Below are 27,308 nucleotides of genomic sequence, written 5' to 3'. Positions count from 1 at the left end.
CATGAAAATACATTCATCAATTTCCCCGCGAGACGACAATGAGACATCCAGGTGTTGACATGTGTGTCCGCAGCACAGAGCATGCCTGACATCAGCGTACACATGCATTTATGCGCACAAACCTGTAGGGAGAGCACATGTTGCAGGACAAAGTGCAACAACAATACAGTAGCTATGACAGCGGATGCTCTAAACGTGAGTGACGTATACAGAATGGAATTTCAGAAAGTAGGCATGTCTACAGATAGGTGACATTCCATGGGTGACCGCAGAAGTGTTTGCTAAATTAAAAAAATGCAAATATTGAACAAACAAACCTTTCTTAAATATCAAATTTGATTTTCTAACTCACCAACAAAAGACCTACTTTTACACCAGTGACAAGTCAAAAACAGTGAATTCATATTTGACAACACAAGAGCTGTTGACAAATCAGTATGTTTAACACCAGGTCACCTCACTTTGAATAAAACAGCCCAGTGATTTGTTTAACAGTCGCTGGAGTATGTAAATACCACTGATGCTCGCTCTGAAGTGCCAAAACACGCGACGTCCACGTCGAAGCCTGCCGAGGGGTTAATCGGGGATGTAAAAATAGCCCTGCAATATTAAATATTGAGATTACATTCAGAGGCGGCGAACAATTAAAATGTGACTGTGCGGAGAGGCTCCCGGGGTGGCTTCTTATTGATCACAGCTCTGCCAGGCAAGACTGGAGCTCTTGTTTTGATACTCAGATAGGTAGTGATCTAAGCATCTCATGGGATCAATTCAAAAGCGCAGCCACAAAAACAGCCAATTAGTAGCCACACTTCACAGACTCTCTGTCTCTTTACCCCTCCCCTCAGTCTCCCTCTCTTTCCAGTACATTTCGAGGGCCCGTTGTTTTTTTTCCAAGCAGACTCTGTGTAAACAAATCAAGACACGTACATACACGGCAAAGAACTCTATACCTTGTTCCAAGTAACGCTAAATGCAAATGAACCTTCACGCCCCGTTCTTCCCCCGAGAACACGAGATATGCCCCGTCCGTGTTCCCCTGTCTGAATTCCGTGTTCGGAGTTTTGGAACCCCGGTGTAATTCATTACGCCTGTCAAGTTAATGTTCCGTGTTGAGCCATATGGCAAGGCTAACACGCGCAATAAAGGAAATTCCTTCAACTTGTTATAATCAGCACATTGGGCTGTCCAAAAACTGACATAAACAGCTTTATTGTGTTTGCTGCATTTTCTCTTAAAATCCCTGACAAAAACAGGAAAGGAGGCAGGAAAGGCCGAGACGGGGAGTGGGGGACTGGAGCTAAACTTGGAGGCCAGCAAAAGGAGGGAGGGCGAGGTAAAGAAAGAAAGAAAGAAAGAAAGAAAGAAAGAAAGAAAGAAAGAAAGAAAGAAAGAAAGAAAGAAAGAAAGAAAGAGTGAGGATGAAATCACTACTATCCATCCACACACTTTACACTACAGCTGTCTGTAGTCTGTTTGTGTCACCAAGAACCTTGAGCTTTCAGCGCTGAGTTCTGAACGCTCAATGCCCACACACGAAAAAGCAAGCAAACACACACAAACATACGCGGCGCTCTCAGACATCACAATGCCAAACAAAGCAGCACACCCACTCACTCACTGGCTCTGTGGCTCTTCAAATGGATCTTTTTGTTTCTGTCTGGAGTGTTTGTGTATCTCTGTTGTTTTTGAGGCTTTTGATGTTCTGTTTGACAGCAAAGAAAGTCAGCAAGGACACGGATTGGGTCAGGCTTAGAAATGAGGGTCCCCGCCCTCGTTGGGCATACCGATCCCACCCAGAAACGAGCAGGAAGGGCAACGTGCCAAGAGGGCAGGGGCGTGTGTGGGGGGGTGTTCTGTTCTTTGCCAGCGAGGCACACAGAGGGGCACAATCTCACACACGCTACCCCTGAGCTCAGCATCAATTTCTGTTAATTACAGCCTTGTCAGCAGTGGCATTATTCAAACAGCTAGCGCAAATGTTAATGAGCTCTTATTTGCATATTTATATTTTTTCTTTGTTGAAATGTCATTGATTGTTATGTTCTACGATGATGAATGCCTCTGCTGATGCACTCTGATATGTAATTAGTCATTAGATGGAATGAATAGATCAATTAAAAAGAGAGAGAGAGGGAGAGAGAACAAGATTAAGGACGAATCAGAACGAAAATGGAAAAGATTGAAAGGGATTATGGGAGTGGAGAATGAAGCAGTCATTTTAAGGTGACTCGAACAAAAAGTAATTCTAGTTGGTTCCAGATGTCTTTAACATCTTCTAATGGAGCAAACATGTTTTTTTAGAAAATGATTTCGCCTTTCTTCCAAAAAATGACCCGACCAGAATCTCACTGACAGAGGTAAACAGTAACACACCAATGGTCAAATACAGCTAAAATATATATCTGATTTGTAACTTTCTAGGAATTGCACAATAATGCGTATAATAACCCTACTGCATATAATAACAATAATGCATTAGTAGTCTTACACTAATCTTCAAGCCAAATATTTTTTTCTCCAGAAGTACATGTAGCAACACATTCCTTCTCTTAAACCACCGAAACATAATACGAGGAATGAAATAAGAAGTGTGTAAAATATATGAAATAAAGTGAGAATGAATATGATTTAAACAAAACTAAACACACAAATATTGCTTTTGGCAGGTGTTACAAAAAGTTCATTTTGGACCCTACAAACAGGTTTGCGGTGTGTGGTCCTGTCAACAAACACAGCAGCTGGATTTGTCCTAAACACCTCCCCACCACCCTCATCCAGCACAGAGATGCTCTGTTGTGTTCAATGTGATTTTCTGTTGTTACGTGGGGAAAAAAGTGGAAAAACGTTTTCTTTTGACCTCTGCGGTCCCTAACCTAACCACCCTCTCAAGCCAGTGCCCACTACTCTCTGATATAAGATGAAGGGAGAAAAAGAAACGCATTACTGCAGACCAGATGGGAACATTCCACATGACCAAACCAATCAATCACCTTGGTGGGACGCAGGTGCATCACAGCCGTGCAGCAACACACCATTTCACAGTCTATCGGCCACAAACACATGGTCACCAATCAATGGCCCCCCGAGGACGTGCACATCTCCCCTACCCCACTGGTTCATGGCTGATGACTTCATAATCACACATCCCTCTCTCTCTCTCTCTCTGCTCCCTCATTTCTCGCACCCGGAGGAGGAGTGCAATGAGTTATCTAATAACCATTTCTTTCACGCACCCATCACAGATCTTGCCGTGCTGGACGATGACTACCCTTCAAGCTAACCCACGCAAACTGACGCCCGTGAGACAGTCACTCGCGACTGGAGCCAACGGCGTGCATGAAATCACGCTGGAAAATTGGGAGGGCGGGGCCTGTCCCGGCATGGATATTGCATCGTCTGAGCCACATCAAAGGCGTTGTTGCCGGCTGGTATCAGATGCCAAGCAACTGTTAAACAATGGTGTCTCAACTAGAAGGATGGAGCAGGATAAATGCAGGAGGGGAATTTTGATCCCATTCAGGCAGCGCTGCTGGCGTATTCTCAACCTCACACACGAAAGACATTTTGAAAACACAGCAGAAAAAAAACAATATGCATATGTCAGACAGGATGAAAGAGTTGTCAGTATTGAAACATATCTCTTTTTCGTTCTGGATATGTGTTTAGTAACACTCTTCATGGATCTGTCTGAGACAAGACGTGTCACAGAACAGAAAGTGTGTGAAACGAATGCTCTCTAGATGTGTGAAAGTGTGTCGGGGGTCTAGACAGCATCAACCCACAAGTGATATATTTAAATACATGTTATTGATATAATATTCAGCTATCCGCATTCCCCTGCATAACTTGTATATAACACAGTATAATTTGTATATAGCACATCTGTACATACAATATACTGCCTATTGTCCTTTTGTCTAATATTGTCCTTTTTGTTAAATGTGTATTGTCTTTCACATATTTATTTTTTACGTTTTGTTACCTATGCCTTGTCACTTTTTTAACCTGTATGTGCACTGGAAGCTTCTGTCACTAAGACAAATTCCTTGTGTGTCCAAGCACACTTGGCAATAAAGCTCTTTCTGATTCTGATGAACTAACTTTAAATGGACACTAGATGACAAATGATGGGAAGTTAGAATCTGGTCTTTCAATAGCTAATGCAGATTTCTAGACAGTGAAAATGACTACGTTTACATGCGCACCAATAATGCGATTATTTCCAATAATCAGAGTAAGGACTTAATCTCAGTTTACATGATATGAGAACAACTCTTTGTTCCCATTTACATGAAAGTCTTATGAGTCTGATTATTTGCTATAATACACAGCACAAACGATGATCTCAAATACAGTAGGTTTGTGTTATTACTGGCTATAGTTTTAGTATATTCGCGTCAAATGCTAAACACGTTATGTGGACGTTTATGGTTATTTAGTGCCATGATGAATATAGAAATATGATGGGAAATGCCTCCGCAACGTTGGTGTACGCTGTCATCATGTTCGCGTTGTTTCTGTGTGAAGATGAATTTATACACCATGAATTTGCGCTTAAGATGCATGACAGAAGCACAAGCACACCTTGGTCAGAGCAGTATAAATGCGATTAAGCTGTTTACATGCCTTCTTATTGCGATTAAAACCGACATACGCCACATTTGTTACTTCGATTATGCTTACTGCGATAATGAGCTTAATCACATTATTTAAACTGAATGATTGCGTTTACATGAGGTAAAGTGTAATCGCAGAGTTGCCAAAATCCTATTATAATCGCATTATGAAGGTGCATGTAAACGTAGTCAATGACATACATACAATGCAATTAAGTAATAAGGCACGAGAGGCTATGCTTTTCTGTGAAAAGTCATAGTTAAATGGGACTTTTAGGCATGCAAACCCTATAGCTAGAGATAGAATTCATTCACATTACAGCACGACCTTGAGTGCCTTGTTGCTTTTTTAACGGCATACAAATGTTTTCTTAAGTGCATACAAATGTTAAGGACACATATTCATTTAAACATTACTGAAATTAAATTAATTCATTACGTGCCATCCTTCAGCTAGACGATACAACATGATGAACGTTGCAATGCAACAAAATAACGATCCACTGTTTGTATTGTACAGTGATATCACAATTGACCAAAGCATCCACATTTTATAAATCAACTAAATGTTGAAATTGTAATACTTGAAATTAAATTAAGATTGATTCACACAATGTTTACACAAAATTCACATATGCAAAAGCCGACATGAATCATTTTGAATGGTCACAAATCAGAAATATTGTCCTTACGTATTTTTTGGTCAGTACTTCTAATGTCACACAGTATTTCATGTCAATTTTTAGCATTAAAATACAAATATTTACATTCCCATATGGGTGGCTGACAAATTTGCCGTACTGTACATGTGCACTATGGTGACATTTAGAAAACAAACAGTTATGAATATTTATATTTATAATATAAAATAGCATAAGAGAGATTTATCTTCAATGTTAGTTTTTTTGTTCAAAATGTTTGCTGTCACACCATAGAACACATTTACGGTTTATTTGTCAACTACCCATTTACGCACTTGGCAGACGCTTTTATCCAAAGTGACTCCAAGTGTATTCAATTTTGTCAATATCACATTTTGTGGGGGCTATATGCTGCAAAAAACATCCGTTTTCCTTCACACACAATGACAGATCCTTGAATTCAAATGAACTTTATGTTTACTCTATGTATAGATAATGCTAGAGCTCTGCTGCACTGAGCACATCTACAAGAATCCTACACACAGACACTGATTCATCTATAGGTGAGATGTGGGGGAGGATGGGTTATTTCTAGACAGACTGACTGAACGCTTGCCACCTGAGACCCCAAGCCAGGTGTGTGTGTCTGTGCGTGTGTATATGTAAGAGCAGCACCTGTGGGACACAGCAGGAGCTCAGCTACATACAGGTGGGAGCCAGAAGCCCCACTGTCCATCCCATGAGCCCCCTCTCATTTCAACAGGTCGTTCGGTAATTATATTCAACACAGCCCATTAGCCATCAGCCTTCAGAAGAACATATGCTCCGGCATCGCTGCACACCGCATGCCTACGTATGAAAGACTGTGGGGGAAAATGCGTTTGGCTGGTTACAGTGGCTGTAAATACCTTAACACCGCTTTAGAGATTTCAAGAAAATGTTGTTCAAAGCTGTGATAATGCAGATATCTTCAGTGGTAGTGATATAACCGTTCACAAAAGTATGAGACAAAGCAGACGCATTTGGCACTTTTGTCTTTTTTGTATTGATACTTAGGCAATATTGTCTATAAATGATTCATGGCAGTAAAATACCTGAAACCGGAAACTGAAGCTTTGCACTGTTCCAAAACATTGACTGCTGTCTATGTAGCCAGCATTTTAAGATGTGCTCATGATGGGAAGGTTGTTGTAAATGGTGAAAATCTGAATTTTGCTGCCTTTTAAAGGTCAAGTGTGTAGTTTTTTGGAGGCCCTATTGACAAAAATGCAATATAGTATACATAACTATGTCTTCAGAGGTGTATAAAGACCTTACATCATGAAGCGTTATGTTTTTATTACCTTAGAATGAGCTATTTCTATCTACATACACCGTGGGTCCCTTTACATGGAATTCACCATGTTGTTTCTACAGTAGCCCTAACAGGACAAACTGCTCTACAGAGCATGTTTTGTGAATACGTTATCTCCTTCGGCCAAAAAGCGAAAACGTGACGACATCGTAGCCTTTAAAATACTTCATTTATGCCAAACTGTATGACAGCATCACATTTTATCTTCACCAAAACAGTCAAAGCCAAAGTAGGATTACAATTTTATTACAAAAAATGTATTATTTTATGCAAAATTTGGATAAACTATGTAGTTTTGCTTTTGAGAAGTTTATGCTGAGACTATTAGCTGACGTCAGCAACATGGTAATGTGAAACTATTGAAATCAACAGCCCTTAAATCCCATGTGGGAATCGTCTTCCATGATGAATTGGATGCTGTCTATGTAGGCAGCCCACTAGGTTTTTGAACAAACCCAAGGAAAGAGAATGAGAGAGAGAGACATAAACAGAGCGATAGACAGAAGTCTGGTAAAGTCATTGACAGCAGCAGGGTGCTCTGTGTCCAGACTGCATTTGTTTCACTGGCAGCATTCCTTCCTAATAAATCACTGCCCTTCAACTTTGCATTTTCATTTTCATTTAATAATCACTAACATTTTCATTGGCAGGAGCTTCTGCTGAGTACCAAGGGACAGAACTGGGGAGAGGTAGAGAAAAGAGAAGGAACAGAGATTAAACATCGTCATAGATGAGTTAAAGAGAGGGATATGGGGGGGGGATTAGTCAAAAAGCAAAGGTAAATGTATAAGACAAGGAGAAATCTAAATGAAGATAAGCTCACAGAAAATGTGAATGAAAGAGCCTACAATTATGTGTGCAGACTTCTCAGCAGATTTTTTTAAATCCATATAACAGGATTGGGTTAAATGGTGCCAGCTAATGATACAGTCATCAAAACCCAAAGTGCCACATGCTGCTCATGTTATTGAGTAAACCCAACTGTGCCATACACAGACGCAGAATGTAGGCGATGCTTTTGTTTGTAAGTCCGTATTATTGTGGTTTCTGGTGTAAATTTCTGCTTCTAAAGCCTATATTCTCTTTCAGGTACTTGAAAAGGGAGAACTTACTAAGCAATTTAAGCCCAATAATTTTATAACAGCCTACCTGAATAATAACCACCACTAAGACATTTTAAGGAATAGCTCACCCAGAATGAAATTCTCTCATAATCTAATTGGTGGAGACACACATAGGGCCCTATGATTTCCTCAATGCTGAAAAAATGGAAGGAATTGCAGAATCCAGGCATAAAAACGGAATTTGAGGTATAACACAGAATGGCACAGAATCTGGCAAATGTTTCATTTGGGAAAAGCTACTGTCAAACACCTATTGCGGCGACCCGTCAAAATAAAAGTCCGGTATAAGTTATAACGCAAACACATCTTACCAAAATATACTGTAACCTTGATGAGTAAGGCCATGTCAACGTTGAAATCATAGTGAAATTATTGACTGAAATCAAACTTTGATGCTTGTTACCTCATAATTAGATTTTGAGACTTTAGCCTGGACTGCGGCACACATAAAGAAATATTCATACATATTTCTGGAACCCACATGTAACATGAATATTCCTTTCACTGTGGTGACACTTACATCACTTCCCAGACTGCAGATCTGTAGTCAGCACAGGCACATTATAGCCAGATTAACTCAGGTGGTAATTTCGATTCCCCCCAATGGCCTGTGACAGCAGGCCTCCAGAACCTCTCTATCACCAGGACTCTATCAGCCCTACTGCCCTCCCCCTCGCCACTCTGAGCTTTCCTGGTCCTCTGCAGCAGCCCTGCAGATATAAGCACACCAGGCCCCAGCTGATCTCTGCAGCTGGCCTGCTCGCCCGCTTGCTCGTCTCACCCCCTCCACGCAGGGGCCAGGGCCTGGGGAAGCAGGGCAAGGGTGGATAACGGGTGGATGGCTAGATGCACGGATGGAAGGATGGGAGGAGGGGCGGAGGTGGAAGAAGCGCAGGAGAGGGATTTGTGGCCTTTCAGGCCATCTCGGGCTCTTCACGCTTGGTTGAGTGCAGTAACAGATAAGCGCGCCCCGGAGCTCTGCATAATGACCAGCTAGATCCACTATACTTCACACTAGTGCCACCAGAGTACAGACGTCTCTGAGCCTGTGTCAGCACACATTGCTTCCAGCATCTTAAAACGCTCCTGTGTGCGAGTGGCTGAGGATGATGCTTCTCACATGTCAAGTATAGTGTCTTGAAGTATTCAGATGCTTAACTAATTCACACAGGACATGCATGCAGAAAAGAAAGGAATTGATCGAAGGGTCTTAAAACAAAAAGCCCTTCTTCAAAAAAGGTTTCTAGGCCTAGAAGTAAAATATCTGCAAGTCACTGTACTTTTTGCAAAAGAAAAGTACAGTTTTTGTTTAAAAAAAAAGCATATGCACATCTATCTATAAATCTATAAATCATAAATCCATATCATAATGGATTCAAATGTATTTAGAAATGATCTCTAGATTAAAAAAAAAATGTTTTCATCTGATGCAAAGAGAATAAGGATATGCAGGGCGAGTTAACACAGTGGAGATCATGATGTCATAGTATAAAATGAGAGACAATAAGGTAGAAGATGGAAGAGACTCATGCTTGAAAAAAGCGCACTAGCTAGCTAGCAGGGAGACTGAATGACTGACATAATGGAGGAGGATAAAACGGGGTGTACAGGGAGGGAGGGGGAGAGAGAGTGACAGTGCAGATGCTCGGCTGCACCTGCGGCCCTGCTGTGCTGTGTAGCCGCTCTACGGGATCGCGCACCTGAGCAGCACCTGGTCACAATCAGAGCGCCAGCCAGAGGAGCGGCCCTAAGAGGCCCCACATACACACACCTGCCTCCACTGCTGCACACCAGGGAGACAGCGCACCACGTACAGCTCTACCTACAGCCTAAAGGAATAATTAAAAAGCAAATAAATAAATAACACACAAAGAGAGAGAAGCCGCGCACTGGGACAAATCGTCTTTTCATCCCTCGGCTGAACAAAAGGATAGCGAGATGCCGCTTGGCATTCGTGCACAGCTGAAAAAAAGAGAGCTACAAAACGCTCTGCACACTTTGCATTGTCACTAAATGACTGCATAATTTCATTTCCTGGAAAGCCATTAGGTTTCATGGAAAGGAGATGAGAAACAGATGAGAACAATTCTCTCACCTATGGAGAATGCATTTAGGGGCATGGCATGCGCGGGAGCGACACGTTAACACCACGCGCACTGCGGGCAGAAAGTTGGGATGCAAATTTTAGAAATTAGTGCGCCGTTCCACAATTATTTTGCACATGACAGTAAGTACACTGAGAGAAATTAAATGACTGCAAACCACCTGTGTGAGGCACAAAACAATGCGCTATTTCAAGCATTGCAGCCACAACTGTAGTAAATAGAGCAAAATGGGAAGAATGTACAGTGTAATTCCACTGAGGGAAATGAATTGTATTAACGGTGGTTAAGTTACAAAATAAGACTTCTAGTCATTTTCACATAAAATGGTGAGGTAATATTTTAAGTATTGCAATTCTAGCCTTCAAGTCTCATTCCATCCACTTTCATTCCTGATATACTGATCTCTAATAAGATCTCTGATTCAATGTATTTATAAAACACAATTCAGTTATGAGACACACACAAATGACTTAAATGAACATTTATTCTACACAATTTAATCAAAAAATTGGTACAATAGTTACAATATTTCGTTGACATGAAATATTTGAGTGTGACCTAATGCACATATTTTTTAAGATTAATAATAATATTTCAGAAAAACACAAGAATGGCCAACATATTTGACAATTCACTATAAATACAGGTCTATACAATCACTTTACAGCTCATACGCTTGATGTATTTGAACAATTGTTAAAATTTTTAGAAGAAACGTCTGATTTAAGTTCACTAAAATGAAACAAATAAAACCTATTTATGAATAAAAGCTATTGTATGAATGAAAAAGTGAGCAATGATAAACCTTGTGAATACTTATAATAGCAACACGTTCTGAAAGGACAAGAAGATCACCTGAATAAAATCTACTGTCATCTCTGTACTCGCACCTGTGAGAAGAACATTAAGGTGCCACTAGTGAGAGAGGTGTCAGACTGACCAATGGACCTCCTCTCAGGGGATAAGAGGGGTATCTGGAGGAGGATTGGTTAAAAACATCTCAGGTGAGGAACGCAAACTCCTGGGTTACACTTAATAATAGATTTCATCTAGCTGCAAATATCACACATGTCCTTGTGCTCTGTGTAATTCTGAGATACGAGTCTTCTGAGATCAGCTCTGACTATCACAGCTAAATAAAGATGTGTACATAAGGTCTGAACCCAGCAGAAGTCCAAGTCCTCCTGAATCACTTAAATTAGTGAGCAAGCAGGGCTGTGTGCATGCGTTCATGATGCTAATAATAAGCAGATTATATTTAATAGAAGAGAGAGGATGTGCGGCAGGCCGCAGGAACGTGAGCACGTCAACAACCCAGTCAGCATTGTTAAAAATAAAGGCCGGCACATGGATTAAAGCGCTGGCCATGTGTGATGAACACACAGTCACATGGTCAAACACACACGCACGCTTGCTTATGGTAATTAAATAAACATGACTAATTTAAACCAGCTGAAATCTTTCATGAGCATAACAGAATAGCATAAGAGAGAACTTCATGAATATCGGGAGTGCAGAAACATCTTTCTTACATCTTCTTTCTCACCCTCTGTGTCTTTGATATTGAGCCATCAGTGTGGCCAAATACATAAATCCAGAATTCAACATGGAGATGGTAACTTCACTGACTTCATCAGAGACCCTCTCTGCTTCTCATCTTCAATCAAATTTTCACCATAAAAAAAAGAGTGTGTGAAGTCTAATGTCTGATCCATGTCATCTTGACACAGAGCCAGGAGGCTTTATGAAAACCGCAGTTAAAGGAAACAAATGCAGTGGATGAATGTTAGATCAGCAGGAAGCTTGACTGGTATGAGTCAAAGTGAGGGCTTTATGAAGGGTCACTGATCACTAAACCGATGAACAAGAATCTGTGCACGCAGGAAAGCTTGGAAGATTTATGCAGAATTTGAACGATTTCCACAGTCTTACACTGTGAGGTTATTTTTATTTTTAACAATTATACTAGTAGGACCATGCAAATAGAGTCTGGGGGCCCTATTATCACGATCTAAGCGCATGGTTTAAAGCGCACGGGCGCAGGTGTACTCAAGGCGTGTCCGAATCCACTTTTGCTAATTTAACGACGGGAAAACGGTCGGCGCGCCCGGGCGCATGGTCTAAACGGGTTGTCCCGATTCTCTTAATGAGTAATGGGTGTTTTTGGACGTAACGTGCAGTAAACCAATCAGAGTCTCATCTCTCATTCCCTTTAGTGGCGGATTCGCTACATGGAATTTGCAAGAGCAAAGACTAGACTTTTCTCTAGAGAGGAAACGCATCTGCTCGTGCCTGAGGTTAAAGCGCGCGAGCAGATCATCTACATGACAAGCCGGATTTTTATCTTCATGTACACAATAATAATCGTTTACGCTGTAATCCATTTATTTTTTATATTTGGCATGTTTGTGTGCTGCTGCGCTTCCCTCTATGTAACAAGTAAAGTAAAAGCGCGTTGTATTTGGACCCACCCAGAGGCGTGGTTTTTGTTTTTTTAAACAAAAAAATATTGCGCCATTGACTTTAGACCAGGTTTGAGTTGGTCTATGGCACAGTCTATTATAGCAACGTGCCAACAATGCGCCTGAGCACACCTCTTTTTTAGACCAACACGGCCATGGGCGCACAAATGAGCGCAAATGCATTTGGTATTTAAACAACGCGGCGCAGGACGGTAAGATGAGAACTGCGTTGGGCGGAAACTAGCAAAAACACTTGCACTGCGCCTTGCGCCACGTTGCGCCGGGTGTACAATAGGGCCCTGGTACTCTAAACTTAATTTAAAGTGAAAGTTCACCCAAAAATGAAAATTCTGTCATCATTTACTCACCCTCCACCGGTGCCTAATTACTTTTATTGTATGGACACAAAACTAACGCAAGTCAATGGGTACCGCTGTTGTTCGGTTACCAAAATTCTTCTAAATATTTTCTTTTGTGTTCTGCAGAAGAAAGAAAGTCATACAGGTTTGAAATGACAAGAGGGTGTGTAAATGATGACAGAATTTTCTTTTTTGGGTGAACTATCCCTTTAACACATTTTAACATGCATTTCACTTGAAACCGTTGTTTTGGCCAAACAGCCGATTAGATAACAAATGTTCAATTTAAAGGGAAAAAATGAACGATGTAGAAAAATGAACAGGGCAATAATTTTCTCATAACAACAGCTAAAAACACTTTTTATACCAAAACATATCAAAATGCAGGAATGCCTTGGAATATTTTTGAATATTGCAATGAGTCACACCAGCTTATTTGTTGCTGAAGTTGAAATCAGAGATGCTACAGATGTCGCTGACGTTTAAAAATATCTGCTAAAATGAAATTTATGAAGACAGGGATTGCAAAATTTAACGACGCGGTCTTGAAGAAACTGAATGGCTAAAAAATGTGCACAATTTACAATGTTGCATAATCTATACCTTCTATATATACATTCGGAATATTGTACATATAACCCACTTCCCTTAAACATACTTTAAATAGATTTTTGTGAATGAGGTTTCAATTCTGCAGAAATCAGCGCAGTTCTGCGGCTCAAGGTTCTGGTGGGTGTTGACTATTTAAAGGATCCCTTTCACGAAAGAGGTTCTCTGGAAAGGAGCATGACTCCTCTGACCCCTTAAAAATTGCAGCTTCCTGAACACGCATGCACACCAGTCCCATTTAACCAAAATCACAAGCGCCCCCTAAGCATAAGAACAAGCTTCACATCAGATTTCAGGAAGTTTACAACAAAACACATGTACAACTGATTGCAGCTTCCCCCCCCCCCCCAAGCATTCAATTTAAACTTAAATGTACCGTGTCTAGTTGTAGACTGTTTCATCAAGTATAAAGCCAGGCCGGCTTTTTCTGTGCCAACTGTTACCCATGGAGCTTGGAATGTCAACAAAGTACTAAACTAATTTGTCTTTTGTGATGGTAATCTGTTTGACCAGTAAATACTGGCTACGCTGAAGAAGCACTATTCTCTACGTGCATGCAGATTTCTCCTTAATCTAAAGCTGTATTAAGCCTTATTAAATATTGCTTCAAACTTCAACATGGAGTCATCATTATGCAACACGCTCTGGCCTCATATTAAAACCGGACACGCATGAAGGCTGGCACACACAAGCATGCTTTTAAATTACACCGGCTGCACGCTAAGGGTGGCTGATCAATGTCAAAGTTATTTAAAACGTGTTAAAGGGTTAAATGGTATGTACAAATAATGTATAAAATCAGTTCCGGAAATCAAACTATGTTATGCAAAACTGAATTTATATTAAAGTTGGTGTGTGATTATACGTTACTTGATGTCATCAGCTGCAACATCAGAGTGAAGATTGCGTACAGCGCTTTAGCCGTCAGGGTGAGCGCCACGTGCAGTCAGGAAGGCGAGAAGGATGCTGGGTAAGAGGATTGGAACAGAGCGCCGGCACGTGTGCTGCAGACTGACTGACCTCTGACCCCTGGACCAACACTGACACAGACCCATAGTACTCTCAAGGGCTTTGTTCATGCATAAATCCGTGCACACACACACATACACATGCAAATACGGACGCATGGACAAAAACACACCCATCCCTGGGGTGTAAATGCACTATATAGCAAAATGATGCAACAAGGGGAAATATCTTTCTGTTCAGGTACAAACCTAAAAAATGCACAGAAGTGAATACTGATACGCATTACATTGTCCGCTTTTAATAATAACATCAAACATGTCCTGCGTACATAAGCTCAAACAAATCCATTACAAATGCGACTGAATAGAGTGTGAGTTTTAATAAGCATCTCTATTATTTAGAACAAGCAGCGGTTACTGTAATGAAAATGTTATGTCAAATAAACAGTCATTACCAGCCATCTGCCTAACACTGTAAACTGTAACAAGTTCGTTATCATACACAATAGCTGACCCCAGGTAACCCCAAGCTGCTCTCAACATGTCATACTTCACTTAGAGAGAGGATGGGAGCAGGTCAACGCATGTAACCCCTACAGGCATATTTAGGACCACTGAATGAAGCGGTTAATGGGATTTTTTTTTTAAAGAAAAAACAAATAGAAACAAATTCTTAGCAAATATTTAAAACAGGTGCAAGAAAACCTAAATGCAATAGAGCTCTTGTGTGGCTCTTGTGTTGGCTTGTTAACAAAGCTCAGATGATTTACAATTTAAAGGGAATTAAAGGGAACCTTTTTTAAAGCGAGATATGTGTAGGTTTTAGCCACCGCGAACAGTTTGACAGGGTAAACAAACAAGTGTCAGCCTACGATATCTATTTTCCTCAAGAAACTGCAGACCACCAGGAATTGTCTTGAGATAATCCACTTAAATTACCTCGGCTCTGTTTTTAAACGGCACACGCGGAAAGAAATGGGTCACATAAACCCACGAGTAGCTCATGAGCCAGGGTTCCCTCGGAAATGCCATTCGTGTGATGTTAATGCTTAATTGTATTACATCCGCGTTCAAGCTCGGCCTTTTTCATTGGTGAGTAATAACCTTTCAGAGATGATTTAATGAGGTTGCTCCGGAATGGGTAATTCCATGTAAATCCCAGATATTACTGCCGAAATTCAATTTGATAAGACTCGGTCTTCTCATCCAATCCCAGGAAGATAGCGCAGACAATTTAGCTGTGCAATCAGATTGTCTAATTCCCTGACACATCATTGTTCCAGATCATTTCCATATTTTGCTACTTATAGGCATAATTAGTGCTGCATCAACAAGGACACAGAAAAAGCAAACATCCTCCCTACCTCAACCACGCACACACACACACAAACAATTACTAGAGAGATAACATTTTGTTTTGGTGGGTTTCGTGCAACAGCACCCATCCGTAAATTTGCACCTTACATGGCAACCGGTCTCCAGGGTGATGCTACAAAGAGCCAGGGTACAGCAGCCCATAAAGCTGTCATGTGCATGCACATCACAATAGATGCACAGAAAGAGAGGCCTTAGATCTACAATCATTCATCAATCACATGCAAGGAATACATTCCCTATTGTGACTCTAATCAAGCCATTTCGCTTGATAAATATCTAACAAAATAATGCTAAACATCATCTTCTCTCATAAATTAGCCTAATGCATTTAAAAAATAAATATGTGACCATGGACTACAAAATCAGTCAATGGGATTTGTGTAAATAAGCTTTCTATTGATATGTGCTTTGTTAGTATAGGACAATATTTGACCGAGATATAACTATTAAAAACTCTTGAATCTGAGGGTGCCAAAAAATCTAAACATTGAGAAAATTGCCTTTAAAGTTGTCCATCAGAGGCACTGTAGCAGGCCATCCACTCACAAAAATAAAGTTTTTATATATTTAATATTGGAAATTTACAAAATATCTTCATGGAACATGAACTTTACTTAATATCCTAATGATTTTGGGCATAAAAGAAAAATCGATAATTTTGACCCATACAATGTATTTTTGGCTATTACTACAAATGTTCTTGTGCTACTTACGACTGGTTTTATAATCTAGGGTCACATATGTAAAACAAAGGCCAGACTGCCTCTATCATAATGAACAGTGGTCAAAAATGCATTATAATAAATGCTATAAAATATTTACTCTTTTTTTTTTACGCAAAAAAAATTTACGCAATTTATCCACAACATAAAATGTTCCAGTATTAGACAAAACAAAATAAGTGTGTGCAACTTTAAGAATCTGCACCGCACATCATCTTGCTGCTGAATAATGTGTAATACGTTTTCTGTCTGTGGAGTCAGCAAACAACCAGTAAAAACAGGTCCCAAATAAGCACAAACTCATAAGCAGATACAGATGGAAAATTATTTGAAGCATTTTTGGAGCAAAAGAGGAAGTAGAGCGAGTTCAGCAGAGTTTCACACACCTCTTCGGAAAGAAGAGAATGGTTCGAGAGAACTCGTGGCTAAGGGGGTTTGTGTGTGTAAAATGATCTTTGGCCCATCTGTTTGTTTCACTACTACTACCATCACCACCCAGTCACCCTCCTCTCTCTCTCTCTCTCTCTCTCTCTCTCTCTCTCTCTCTCCCTCTCTCTCCATCCCTTTCCTTCTAGTCTCCTTTTTTAAATGCAGTGTGCCACTGGAAGTAGCCGGTGGCTTTTCTGATAGCTAGAAGACAGTCTTTTGTTATGGAAAACTGTACTGATGGCGTGACTTCCACCCTGGGGGAGGGTCAGATCCTGAAGTCAGTCACACCACAGGAGGATCCAGAAAGTGGAGACAAATGTGGGAAAAAACAAACAAAAATGTATCTATTTCCGGATTTTGATTTTTTTCCATAAATCATTACTACTAGTCACCCTTAATGTTTGTCTGAGGGTTTTGCAAAATGCTTAATGAAAATATACATTTATATTTAGTCATTTAGCAGACGCTTTTATCCAAAGCAACTTACAAATGAGGCATAACAATAGAAGCAAATGTTAAAACAATAGTGCTATTTAAATTATAAAAAATACAGTGTTTTATTAATTTCCTGAAAAGTAGCATTTTGGAGATACAAGGTTTCTGCTTTACAGCCACAATATATTACACATACATACAGTATATAACATATGTGACCCTGGACAGCAAAACCAGTCTTAAGAGTCAATTTTTCTAAATTTAGATTTTTTTCTACTGATGTATGGTTTGTTAGAATATGATATTATCTGGCGGAGATACGACTGTTAAAACTATGGAATCGTGAGGGTGCAAAAAATAAAAATATTGAGAAAATCACCTTTGAAGTTGTTAATCAGAGACACTGATTAGTCTTTATTTATTTACGGTAGGAAATTTACAAAATATCTTCATGGAACATGATCTTTACTTATTAACCTAATGATTTTTGGCATAACAGAAACATCTTGATTATTGACCCATAAAATGTATGGCTATTACTTAAAATGTTCCAGTGCTACTTAAGACTGGTTTTGTGGTCCAGGGTCACATATATTTCTGGATCATCCTGTGGTGTGACTGACTGCACATATACAATGATGTCCAAAAGAATGAGACCATACAAAAAACTCAAAATCTTGCTCTGGCAATGAACCGTTTTGGAATAAAAGTAAATGTAAACGCAAACTGAAAGAGAAATGCTTTATGTTCATCACTATTGTTGTGTCACTAATAAAATGCAAGCAAATTTGTGACACTGACCATAAAAGCCCACAGGATGGTCTTCGGGTTATCAGGTTTGCATAAAATTGTATAAACATTTGTTGTAATAAAAATGAAATGGGAGATGTACCAAGAAAATTTAAGAAACTCTCAAATTTATACAGTTTGAAAACTGAGATAAAAACTGAAAAACATTACAAAACCTTTGGACGTCACTGTATATACATACATAATCAGTACCCCCACTCATCGTTGGCACTTCCTATGGTGACTGTCTTCAGATAGCAGTGCCTGTGATCTGTGTGCTAAATGAATTGATGACAGAAAGACGGGTGCGAAAGCAAGACGGGGTCAGAATCACCTTGGATACTCACCCATTATGTTGGAGCTCATGAAAGGTGTTGGAGACAATCCTTCATGGGACACTAATCGACTGTCACTCAAGTGATCAGGATAATGAGTGCTGTCTGGAAAGCCCTAGGGGAAAGAGATCACAGCATTAAACACATTATTAGCCAGACCTGCTAATTGAGTGCTATGACACTCCTCTAATTACTGGGGGGGAAGCGGGGCACACGATTGGTCAACTGTCCCCCGAATCGATATTTCTCTACTCTCCTCATTAAAAAGCACTTTCTTAAGTCTTTGATGAATTTCATTAAAAGGGCAAACAGTGCCCAGAAGAGAAGTCGCTTGTGTTGCGATCTTGTAATTGTAATAAAGGTAATGGGGTAAAAAAAAAAGAGACATCTTCATTATGCATCACATTAAAATTTGTTTCATTCCATTCATTGATGACTTTAATGTTAACACAATGACATTACAACACAGTACAACACAGGGATCTTATGATAATGATAATTTGGACATCTTTTTATTTTTAGAACATAACGAAATACAGAAAGTTAAATTCAGTGTGTTTTGTGTAAAGATCAGCCTTACAACCAAAGCACAATCTTTACAGATGGTGCTAGAAATTTCTAGCTCCCAAATGCAGTTGCTAGGCAACAAATTGGTTTTGTGTGTTAATCCTAGTTTTGTTGTCCTTCAGTGACACAATGTTTTTATGTTGTATGTTTTCAAAAAGTGCAAGACTGGCAGAGATTTGTGTGCATGTAAAGCATACGGTGCAGTGCACTTCCTTTAGACGAGATACGAGTACGACAACTAAACTGACATCAAATTGATGATGTAACGTGTTTGCTGGTGCTTGACAAAGATCGTTTCCTTATTCCAAAAGTCTGCCTACACTAAAAAAAGCTAGAATAAATAAGTCAGGTTCTCTCCTCGGCAGCTGAGGTCTGCCCTTTCATGACCGTTATCAGCTTTGGGGGCTTAGGTCTGAATATCGGTCACAGTATGGGCCTTTAAAACTCAGAGTCCCCCGCAATAAAAGATACTCTGTGACTGTGTTAATCCTGAAGCAGCTGAAAATCCGCCTGGCGCTACAGTCCAATGTGTCCCCCAAACCATATTAACTCTCTCCTGAGGGGCCTGCAACTGCAACATCAATTACTATACGCTTTACCTCTTCTTTAAAAACAAAAAATAAACCCACACACAGTATTAATATGCCTCTTTAAGTTTTTATGCATTTTTTGTATTCAAAGTGGGCAGGGATTGAGTAATTTCAAAGTCAGTGAAGTTGTGCCAGGCTGAATCGATGCAGAGAGGGTCCCTATTGTGACCCTGTTGTTTGTGTTAATAACGCTATGAACTTCTTGACTAATAGCTTCACCCCTCAAGAGACGACAGGGGGAGGGGATGGTCAGAAAACAAGCCCATGAACACCGTCCCTTCCCAGCGATTTGATAAGCATGATTTAGTAAGCTTTCGAACTACAGGGTGGCTCACACAGCAGCATGTGCATGCAAAAATATAATCAACCCCGAGATGTTATATATCAGCTCATCCATATTTTGCTTCCTGGCCTTTTGAAACTTTTCAATGACAGCTGCCGGAGTGTTGTAAAAGGACAGCAGATAGGAAGACAAGTGGCTGGGAGGACGAGATGGAATAATGGTAAAGGAGATCTTTGAGAACCTCTAATCTACTGAGACCATTAGATCATCAATCACAGCTGTCTCGTGATCTCTGAATGCACGGCTTGTTGTGAACGTCCTCGCTGTCAGCAGCGAACGAGAGCCGCTGGTTAGCCTCATCTAAATAACATCGCTGCTTAAGCATGCGAGTCGTCTCTTTAAATGACACCCCCGTTCAGGAAGTCATGTCTCAGATGCTCCTTTGCATCCCAGGTGAGCCATCGGCCCCATTTTAAGGCATCGGGGATGGTTGATAGTGCCGTGATGGACAGGAGTGGGGCATTGTGGGACAGCGGGGTGCGCGGTAGAGGTGGTGCATGCGGGCTGGGCTGTCAGATGGGAGGCCTGAAGCCACGGCTGCCCAGGATGTGATGCCTGGCTATGGGCCAAGGTCAGCTAGTCGGGGCTCCAGTCTGTTCACAGTCCACTAATCACACGCGAACAGAAAATAGAGAGAGGGAGGGAGGGAGTCCTAGTAATGAAAGAGAGCCCGCGTAAAATATTTCACAGTTTCTGTGTGAGACAACAAGGAAAACATTAGTCGATAGGATCCCGTGTACTTTGCAGGTAACACGTAATACAGAAAAGCCGTACCCTCTATTCGGTTATCCGATAGGAGATCGGAGTACATCAAGCCTGTGAAAAAGTAATGTGACGGATGAAGACGCCGATTAAATCTTTAGCAGGCACCCGGCTGTTTCACTGCAACCCTTTTGTAGCTCTCGTGGCTCTTTTATGGGCAAACCGCAAAAGATTCTGCTAGATTCTTACAACAACCTCAAGCAACATTTCAGCCTCTTAACTTTTTTCGTACCAGTGATTAAATAACAGACACTGATTAAATTAATATTCAGAATTGATTTGTACTTTAAACAGTACTTTTATGTTTAAGGCCCTGTTCACAATTGACGGCCATGTCATCACTGATGGATGGAAACTGTTCATCACTTTTGAAAATGTAATCATTGTCAATATTTTGACTAGAAATGTTTTTGCTGCTAATAAGTACTGTAACATGAAAGGAGATTTGTAAATCAATTGCAGCAAAAAAGCTTATTTGCATCTAGTTTGCATCTTTTTCAACTTTGTGGTTTCACTGGACACGCCCACATTGTGTTGATAATGCTGCCAATCCAAGTACCCAAGCACACAGAGATTTTCACTAAGTGTGATACCGTGACGCTTTGTCTGTGCACATATCTCATGCATATATATATGTCTCTCTACATAATGCATGAAGGTGCAAACAGCTGTCTGCTGATGCCCATCCCCATGTCACAACTACTAATTTCCACACACCTAGAGCAAAGATATCTCATGCGTCTCCGTCTTATAATTCAAATCAGACCGGCAGCGAAGCCATCGCCTGTAGAAGTGCGGTGGGGAAGGGCATCGGAAATAAACAAGACAATGTAGTGTGAGAGCCTCTGACATTTGACTGATTTCTGATAGGAAGTGACAGAAGATTGACATGAAATGAAATTCATACAGGGCGCCCTGGACAAACCACCACGGAAAAGACAAACAAACAAATAGGAAGAGATCTTCACACTCCACGCCAAGCCTGAGCGTATAAATAAAAATCTCAACCATGGCTGATTTTTCCCTCGGTTTTGATGAGGTGGATTTCATTTGCATGCATGAAAATCTATCCGAGCTTATGGTATGTGTGGAACGCATCAGTAGTTCCCGCACCAACTGCGCTCGGCCATGCACTGTCGAGCCTAAAAACATGGCTGCATTTTCATCTGGCTCTGTTAACAAACTAAAGCATATTGGGACAAAAGGAAATGTTTGCTTTTATTTACTTGAATGCATTATAAAAGAAAAACACCTGACTTTTGTTGCTGTGTTATTTGAGTAGAAAAGCCACCATGTAAAATAAAGAGTCAATTAGACACAAAACAATGTAATATTAAACAGGGGGGGATCAACAACTCAAACAAACAATGACAACACATTGCATGTTGCATATATATTTTGCACTCTTGATGGTGTGAAAGCATGTATTTGGTGACTGCAGAGGAGAGATCAGTCTTACCCTGGAGGAGTCATAGGACGGGCTGGGCTGGCCACCTGAGGCCCAAGACGCCTGGCTTGTCCTCTCATCCATACCTGTCCAAAAAACAGATTCACAACTCCATCAAAAACATGCTCCACCCAGCACAAACTCAGCACACTAACAGACGGAGACGATAAAAATGATTGTTCATCAAGTTGCTTTGAATAAATCTCTAAAGTTATTCAAGTGTATGTGAGGAGTGGAAATGTTGAGCTCATGGTGAGCGCTCTCACGTTCACCATGGCTTTCCTGGCACAAGTTACGACAGAAAGCAGTGAAGCTGTTAATCCCTTATACCTCCATTCAAAAGCTGCACTTAACAAGCAAGCAGCTCAGCCACACAGCGTCATTTATTTTGCTTCGCATAAATCACTTTCAAAACGCATCGCTCCCTTTCCTGAGCCGACGCGCTCGTGCCCGAGCCGGTGTTACCGGGGCGCACGGAGTTGGCAGTGATGTATTGCCACGGCTCGTCAAAACAGCTGAGCGCTGAAACTTTGATAAACCTCATATTTTACGACGCCTCTCAGTTCCAAAAGACAGCCACTGAAAACAGAAATATATCAATAAATAAAAAACGTAAAGTTGACGCAATTGACTCGATTCAACATCTGGTCCGTGATGAACAAATACAATATCTGGCTTTGAAAATTACATTTCGCTGGTGCTGTTGAGTAAAGATATATGACTGCTGGCTTCTTCGGGCTGTTTGAGCTAATATTGTTTTGCAGGTAACAACATTCCGTTCCTCAGTCTCATGTATGAGAGAAAATTGCACAGAAAGAAAACATCAATATCTCTCCACGCTATTGATAATCCATGTTTGTCATTTTGACAATTTGTTCTTATCTGATTTCAGACTATTAGAACACTCAACATGGCTGGAATGCAAGTAAACAATCTTGGAGAATTTCAGTGATGTTTGCCCAAACACTTAGCAGAGGTTGTTAAAAAAGCATGTAAAATAATGTGCCGTTATTTTCATAATAATGATGACAAAATGCAAAGCTATAAGTGATCTTTGTACTGCCAGGCTTAGAATGTTAAAGACTGAAATACAACTATCAGCTAAGCATTTTCATATTTTTAGTTATATACTGTATATACTTTGCCTAGCACTTTTTGAAAAAGTCAAAAACAAAGAGAGACAATTTGGTCTTTTATGGATCCATTATTTGTAACATATACATACAGCTGCGGAAAAATTAAGAGACCGTTTCAAAATTATTTTCAGGTTTTCAGAATTTACTATTTATAGGTAGGCCTATTTGTTTAGGTAAAATTATCATTTTTGTTTCATTTCGTGAACTAACAATATTTCTCCAAAATTGCAAATAAAAAGATTGTTTCTATTTGCATTTATTTGGAGACATGAAAACTGGAGAAACAGGTCAAAATAACAGAAAAGATACTCTGTATTTTTTCAGACCTCAAATACTGCAAACAAAACAAGTTTATATTCACTTTTGATAGAAAATATACTATATTTCTATAAAATATAGAAAACATATTGTATTTAGTTCAACAATTTTGTTTTATGCGATAACCTCGATTTTTGGTATAGTTTTCATGTGTCTTGTCATGCTGTCAGTCTTTCACATTGCTGTAGGATGACTTTATGTCCCTCCTGAGGTTTGATCAACAGATACTGGACTGGATTGGCCACAATACATCTAGAAACGCTGCTCAAATAAAATATATTAATTATTTCTTAATTCTATTTATCATTCGTTCGTCTACTATTTCCTCAATGCAATTTTCAAACCTCACATGATTAATAATACAGACACATAAATAGCTTCAAAAGTAAAAACTTACACTAACGCAATATCTAACACATAATCAGTATGTGTGTACAGACCAAATCTGTGTGTGTGGCACTGTAGGTCAGTCAGTACAGGGACCTATTGAAACATGGGCTGTTTCTCTTCGCCTTAACATGACCCATAAAACATTACGGCCGTAATTCACAGGAATAGCATGTCTCTGGATAACGTTTGGTAATATGAAAGAAAATATTACTGACTCAGAGTCACAATATTAGATAACAGTGTCATATTTCTTGCACAAGATAAGGCTTATAATCAGAGCGCAGGCATAAAACAAATAAATACATGAAAAAAGCAAATATTAGATTATGAGGCAGATACAGGGCTGGGAGGTGTAATTCATTCAGTCTAGGAGCTGGAATGTGTAAAGGGAGAGACATGTGTTTAGTATTTGCAACATAGGAAATGACTTCATAGGGAAGTTCCTCTCTGAGGACCAGTCAGGAATTTTGTGTATCTTAACGACACTATCCATCAATTTTATTGCAAAAATAATTAAATAAGCACGAGCTGTATAAATATCAAACAAACAAATAATCGTTCTCTTCTTATGCTGACAGGTTTACATAAAGACAACAGCGTTCGTGTGAATGTGTGCGCGCGAGCGAGCGAGAGTGAAAGAGAAACAGCCTCCTCCTTTTCGTGGTTTAGTTTGTTATGAGTCAGCTGCTTGATTTAACCATCTGCCAAATCACTGAGGACCGATGTCATGAGATGTTCCACGTCAAGGTCAGTGATTGAAAAAACTTGCCATTTCCCGAATGGCTAATTTACAACTGCTCTTATACTTGAGCCGGTTTAGCGGCGCTGAGCTTTACCTGCCTCTACTGTTTCTCTTAACGGCCATTCATCACTTTTATACCAGTAGTCCGCCCTACAATCCGAGTGTGAGAGGTTTATAAAACATAGCCTCTTCCCATTTGGCCAGTGTGAAACATTACTGCCGCAGAGCCCACGGCCCCGTTCACAGCAGCTTACACAAGCATATCGCACATTTATTCACAATACCCAGCTCTCTTGTATATTACCGAACATACAGCACAATTTCCTTTCCGCTGTCAATGGTAAATCGAGAGCCAATTATCCACAAATGCCTCTGAATGTGTTTAAAATCCGTCTAGCCAATGTGAAGATGAGGAGAATCAAATGCAACAACTATTCAAATGAACTTTTATGCTTATTTATCCGGCTTGTCCAGCAGTTAAAGGTATAGTTCACCCAAAAATGAAAATTCTGTCATGAATTACTCACTCTCTAATTGTTCCAAACCTGTATAAATATCTCTGTTTGGTTGAACACAGAGAAAGATATTTGGACGAATGCTTGTAAGCAAACAGTTCTTGGTCAATTGACTAACATAGTAGGAAAAATGACAAAGGTTGTCAAAAGTGCCCCAGAACTGTTTGCTGTCCTACATTCTTCAAAATATCTTCTTTTGTGTTCAACAGAACCAAAAAACGATAAAGTAATTTTCCTACTAGGGTAGTCAATGGGGTCCAAGAACTGTTTGGTTATAAGCATTCTTCCAAATATCTTTCTATGTGTTCATCAGAACAAAGAAATTTGGAACAACTCCAAGGTGAGTAAATGACTGAATTTTTATTTTTGGGTGAACTATCCCTTTAATAAACCTTCTATGTTCAATCTTCTCCAGCTTGGAGCTGCAAAACACTATCATCAGAGGTTGTTTTCAGCTGAATTTATCAGCAGTACTAAACGCATAAGTGCATCAGAAGTATTCCGGTGCTTTGAAATCAAGGCTTTTGACAGGCCCTGCTTGATTTTGTTTGCTCTTCCCACCTCCACCAGCTACATCCAATCCATGTATCATATAGCTTATAATTATTTCAGAGGGGTAATTTTTTATGCTTGATTATGAAAATGAGCCCCCAATAAATGCAAATTATGCACGCGTATGCATTCCCACCTAACTGCTGTGGATTCTGTGCATTCATTTATATGCAGCTTCAGTACAGAGAAGGATTTAACTTGGCATGGGCTCTGCCTTGTGAGCGAATCTTTGTCTTTGTGTTTTAACGTCTGGCAACCACAGGAAAGTGTTCTTTATCATTGTTTTACTATTTACAGAATAATCAAGACACTTTCTCTAATTTGCTTTTATGGAATTACCATGGATTTGAATGGTGTCTTTGTTCTGTGTGTCAGCTTTAATGAGGAAAAAAGCATGACAAAAATGTTTAGTCACACAATCCGTTAATGCACTGCAGCGTTAATAACTAAACGACTAGCAGAGTGAAAGTGCATTGGGGGGAAAAATGTTGGTATGACTATGTACAGATAAAGTCATAGACAAATGTAGCCATTGTACAATCCACATGAGAAAAAAATTGACGTTTTGCATTATACACATGTATAGCACACACCCTTTAATGCAATAATTCTTTACGCTCAGTTAGTCCATGTCCATGTTAAGTTGTCTGAACGTCCTTCATGTCACAGTTCTGTATCTCTAAAACAAGGTGAACAACATGCAAACAGCTTGATGATGAGAAACGCACATGTAAACACAGCGATAGCTTTTCACATTAAATGCAACCTTGACTAAGACACAAACGTTTATTTTGGCAGAGTCTGGCTTGCTTCTGGAGTTTAATTGTTGAACAGGTGTCTACACCTCTCTACAACACAAGCACAGTGAAGGGGTAGAAAGAAGGGCAATGCGGGAGACTCACTTATATGCTCTGGCAACAACGGTGGCCGAAAAAAAGAGTGTCATTCATTACTTCAATTGACCGTTGCCTGCCACTGCTGGGAAAACAAGCACGCCAGACATGATATCACAGAGCTTGAGGTCTGAGTTGTTCGGTGGAATTTGTCTCTTGCCAAATTGCCACGGAAACCTAATATTCTGCTCTCAGGGCAGACGGCTGCTGCACTGGGGCAAATCGACAGAGGTGCGATCGATACGGAGCTGCGGGGAGGAAGCACAGAGTGGATAAACGATGTGAGAGAGGGCTGCAGGTGACGTTGTGTTTTCCTCACCGGCCTCATCAGGAGGGGCAATAAAATCCCAGGACTGATACGTGCTCTGGGAGAGAGAGTCTGCACAGCTCTCATTAGTAAGACTGATAAAATACAGTGGAACTACACTTACACAATTACTCATCTGAAAAACTGTGATAACAAAGATCCACTGGTGACAAAGGAGGGCTATTCAAAACAATTACAGAAAAAAACGAAGAATTAAAATTTTTTGGATGAACTATCCGTTAAAGGGACAGCTCACCCAAAAATAAAAATTCTGTAATTTTTTCCTCACCCTCGAGTTGTTGCAAATCTGTATAAATTTCTTTGTTCTGATGTCATGGCTCTGCTTCACTTAGTCATGATTTTCTTGGTCCTGTAGCAGAGCCATGACAAAGCCTTATGTTTTATGTGAGAAAACGTC

General features: G+C 40.1%; 1 protein-coding gene across 8 annotated transcripts in view; it reads right to left on the bottom strand.

Moving 5' to 3' along the window:
• Nucleotides 1–27,308, bottom strand: part of tcf12 (transcription factor 12) — a 95,277-nt gene that overhangs the window by 47,552 nt on the left and 20,417 nt on the right. For all 8 annotated transcript variants that reach the window (XM_057359243.1, XM_057359102.1, XM_057359552.1 and 5 more), the window contains exons 4-5: nucleotides 22,050–22,123; nucleotides 18,341–18,443 (exon numbers count right to left, since the gene is read on the bottom strand). In XM_057359243.1, coding sequence (XP_057215226.1) covers nucleotides 18,341–18,443; nucleotides 22,050–22,123 — 177 coding nt within the window. The remainder of the gene's footprint in view (nucleotides 1–18,340; nucleotides 18,444–22,049; nucleotides 22,124–27,308) is intronic.

The sequence above is a fragment of the Triplophysa rosa genome, linkage group LG1, assembly GCF_024868665.1.
Source record: "Triplophysa rosa linkage group LG1, Trosa_1v2, whole genome shotgun sequence".
In the NCBI taxonomy this organism is placed as follows: domain Eukaryota; kingdom Metazoa; phylum Chordata; class Actinopteri; order Cypriniformes; family Nemacheilidae; genus Triplophysa; species Triplophysa rosa.
This window is presented reverse-complemented; position numbering and strand designations above follow the sequence as displayed.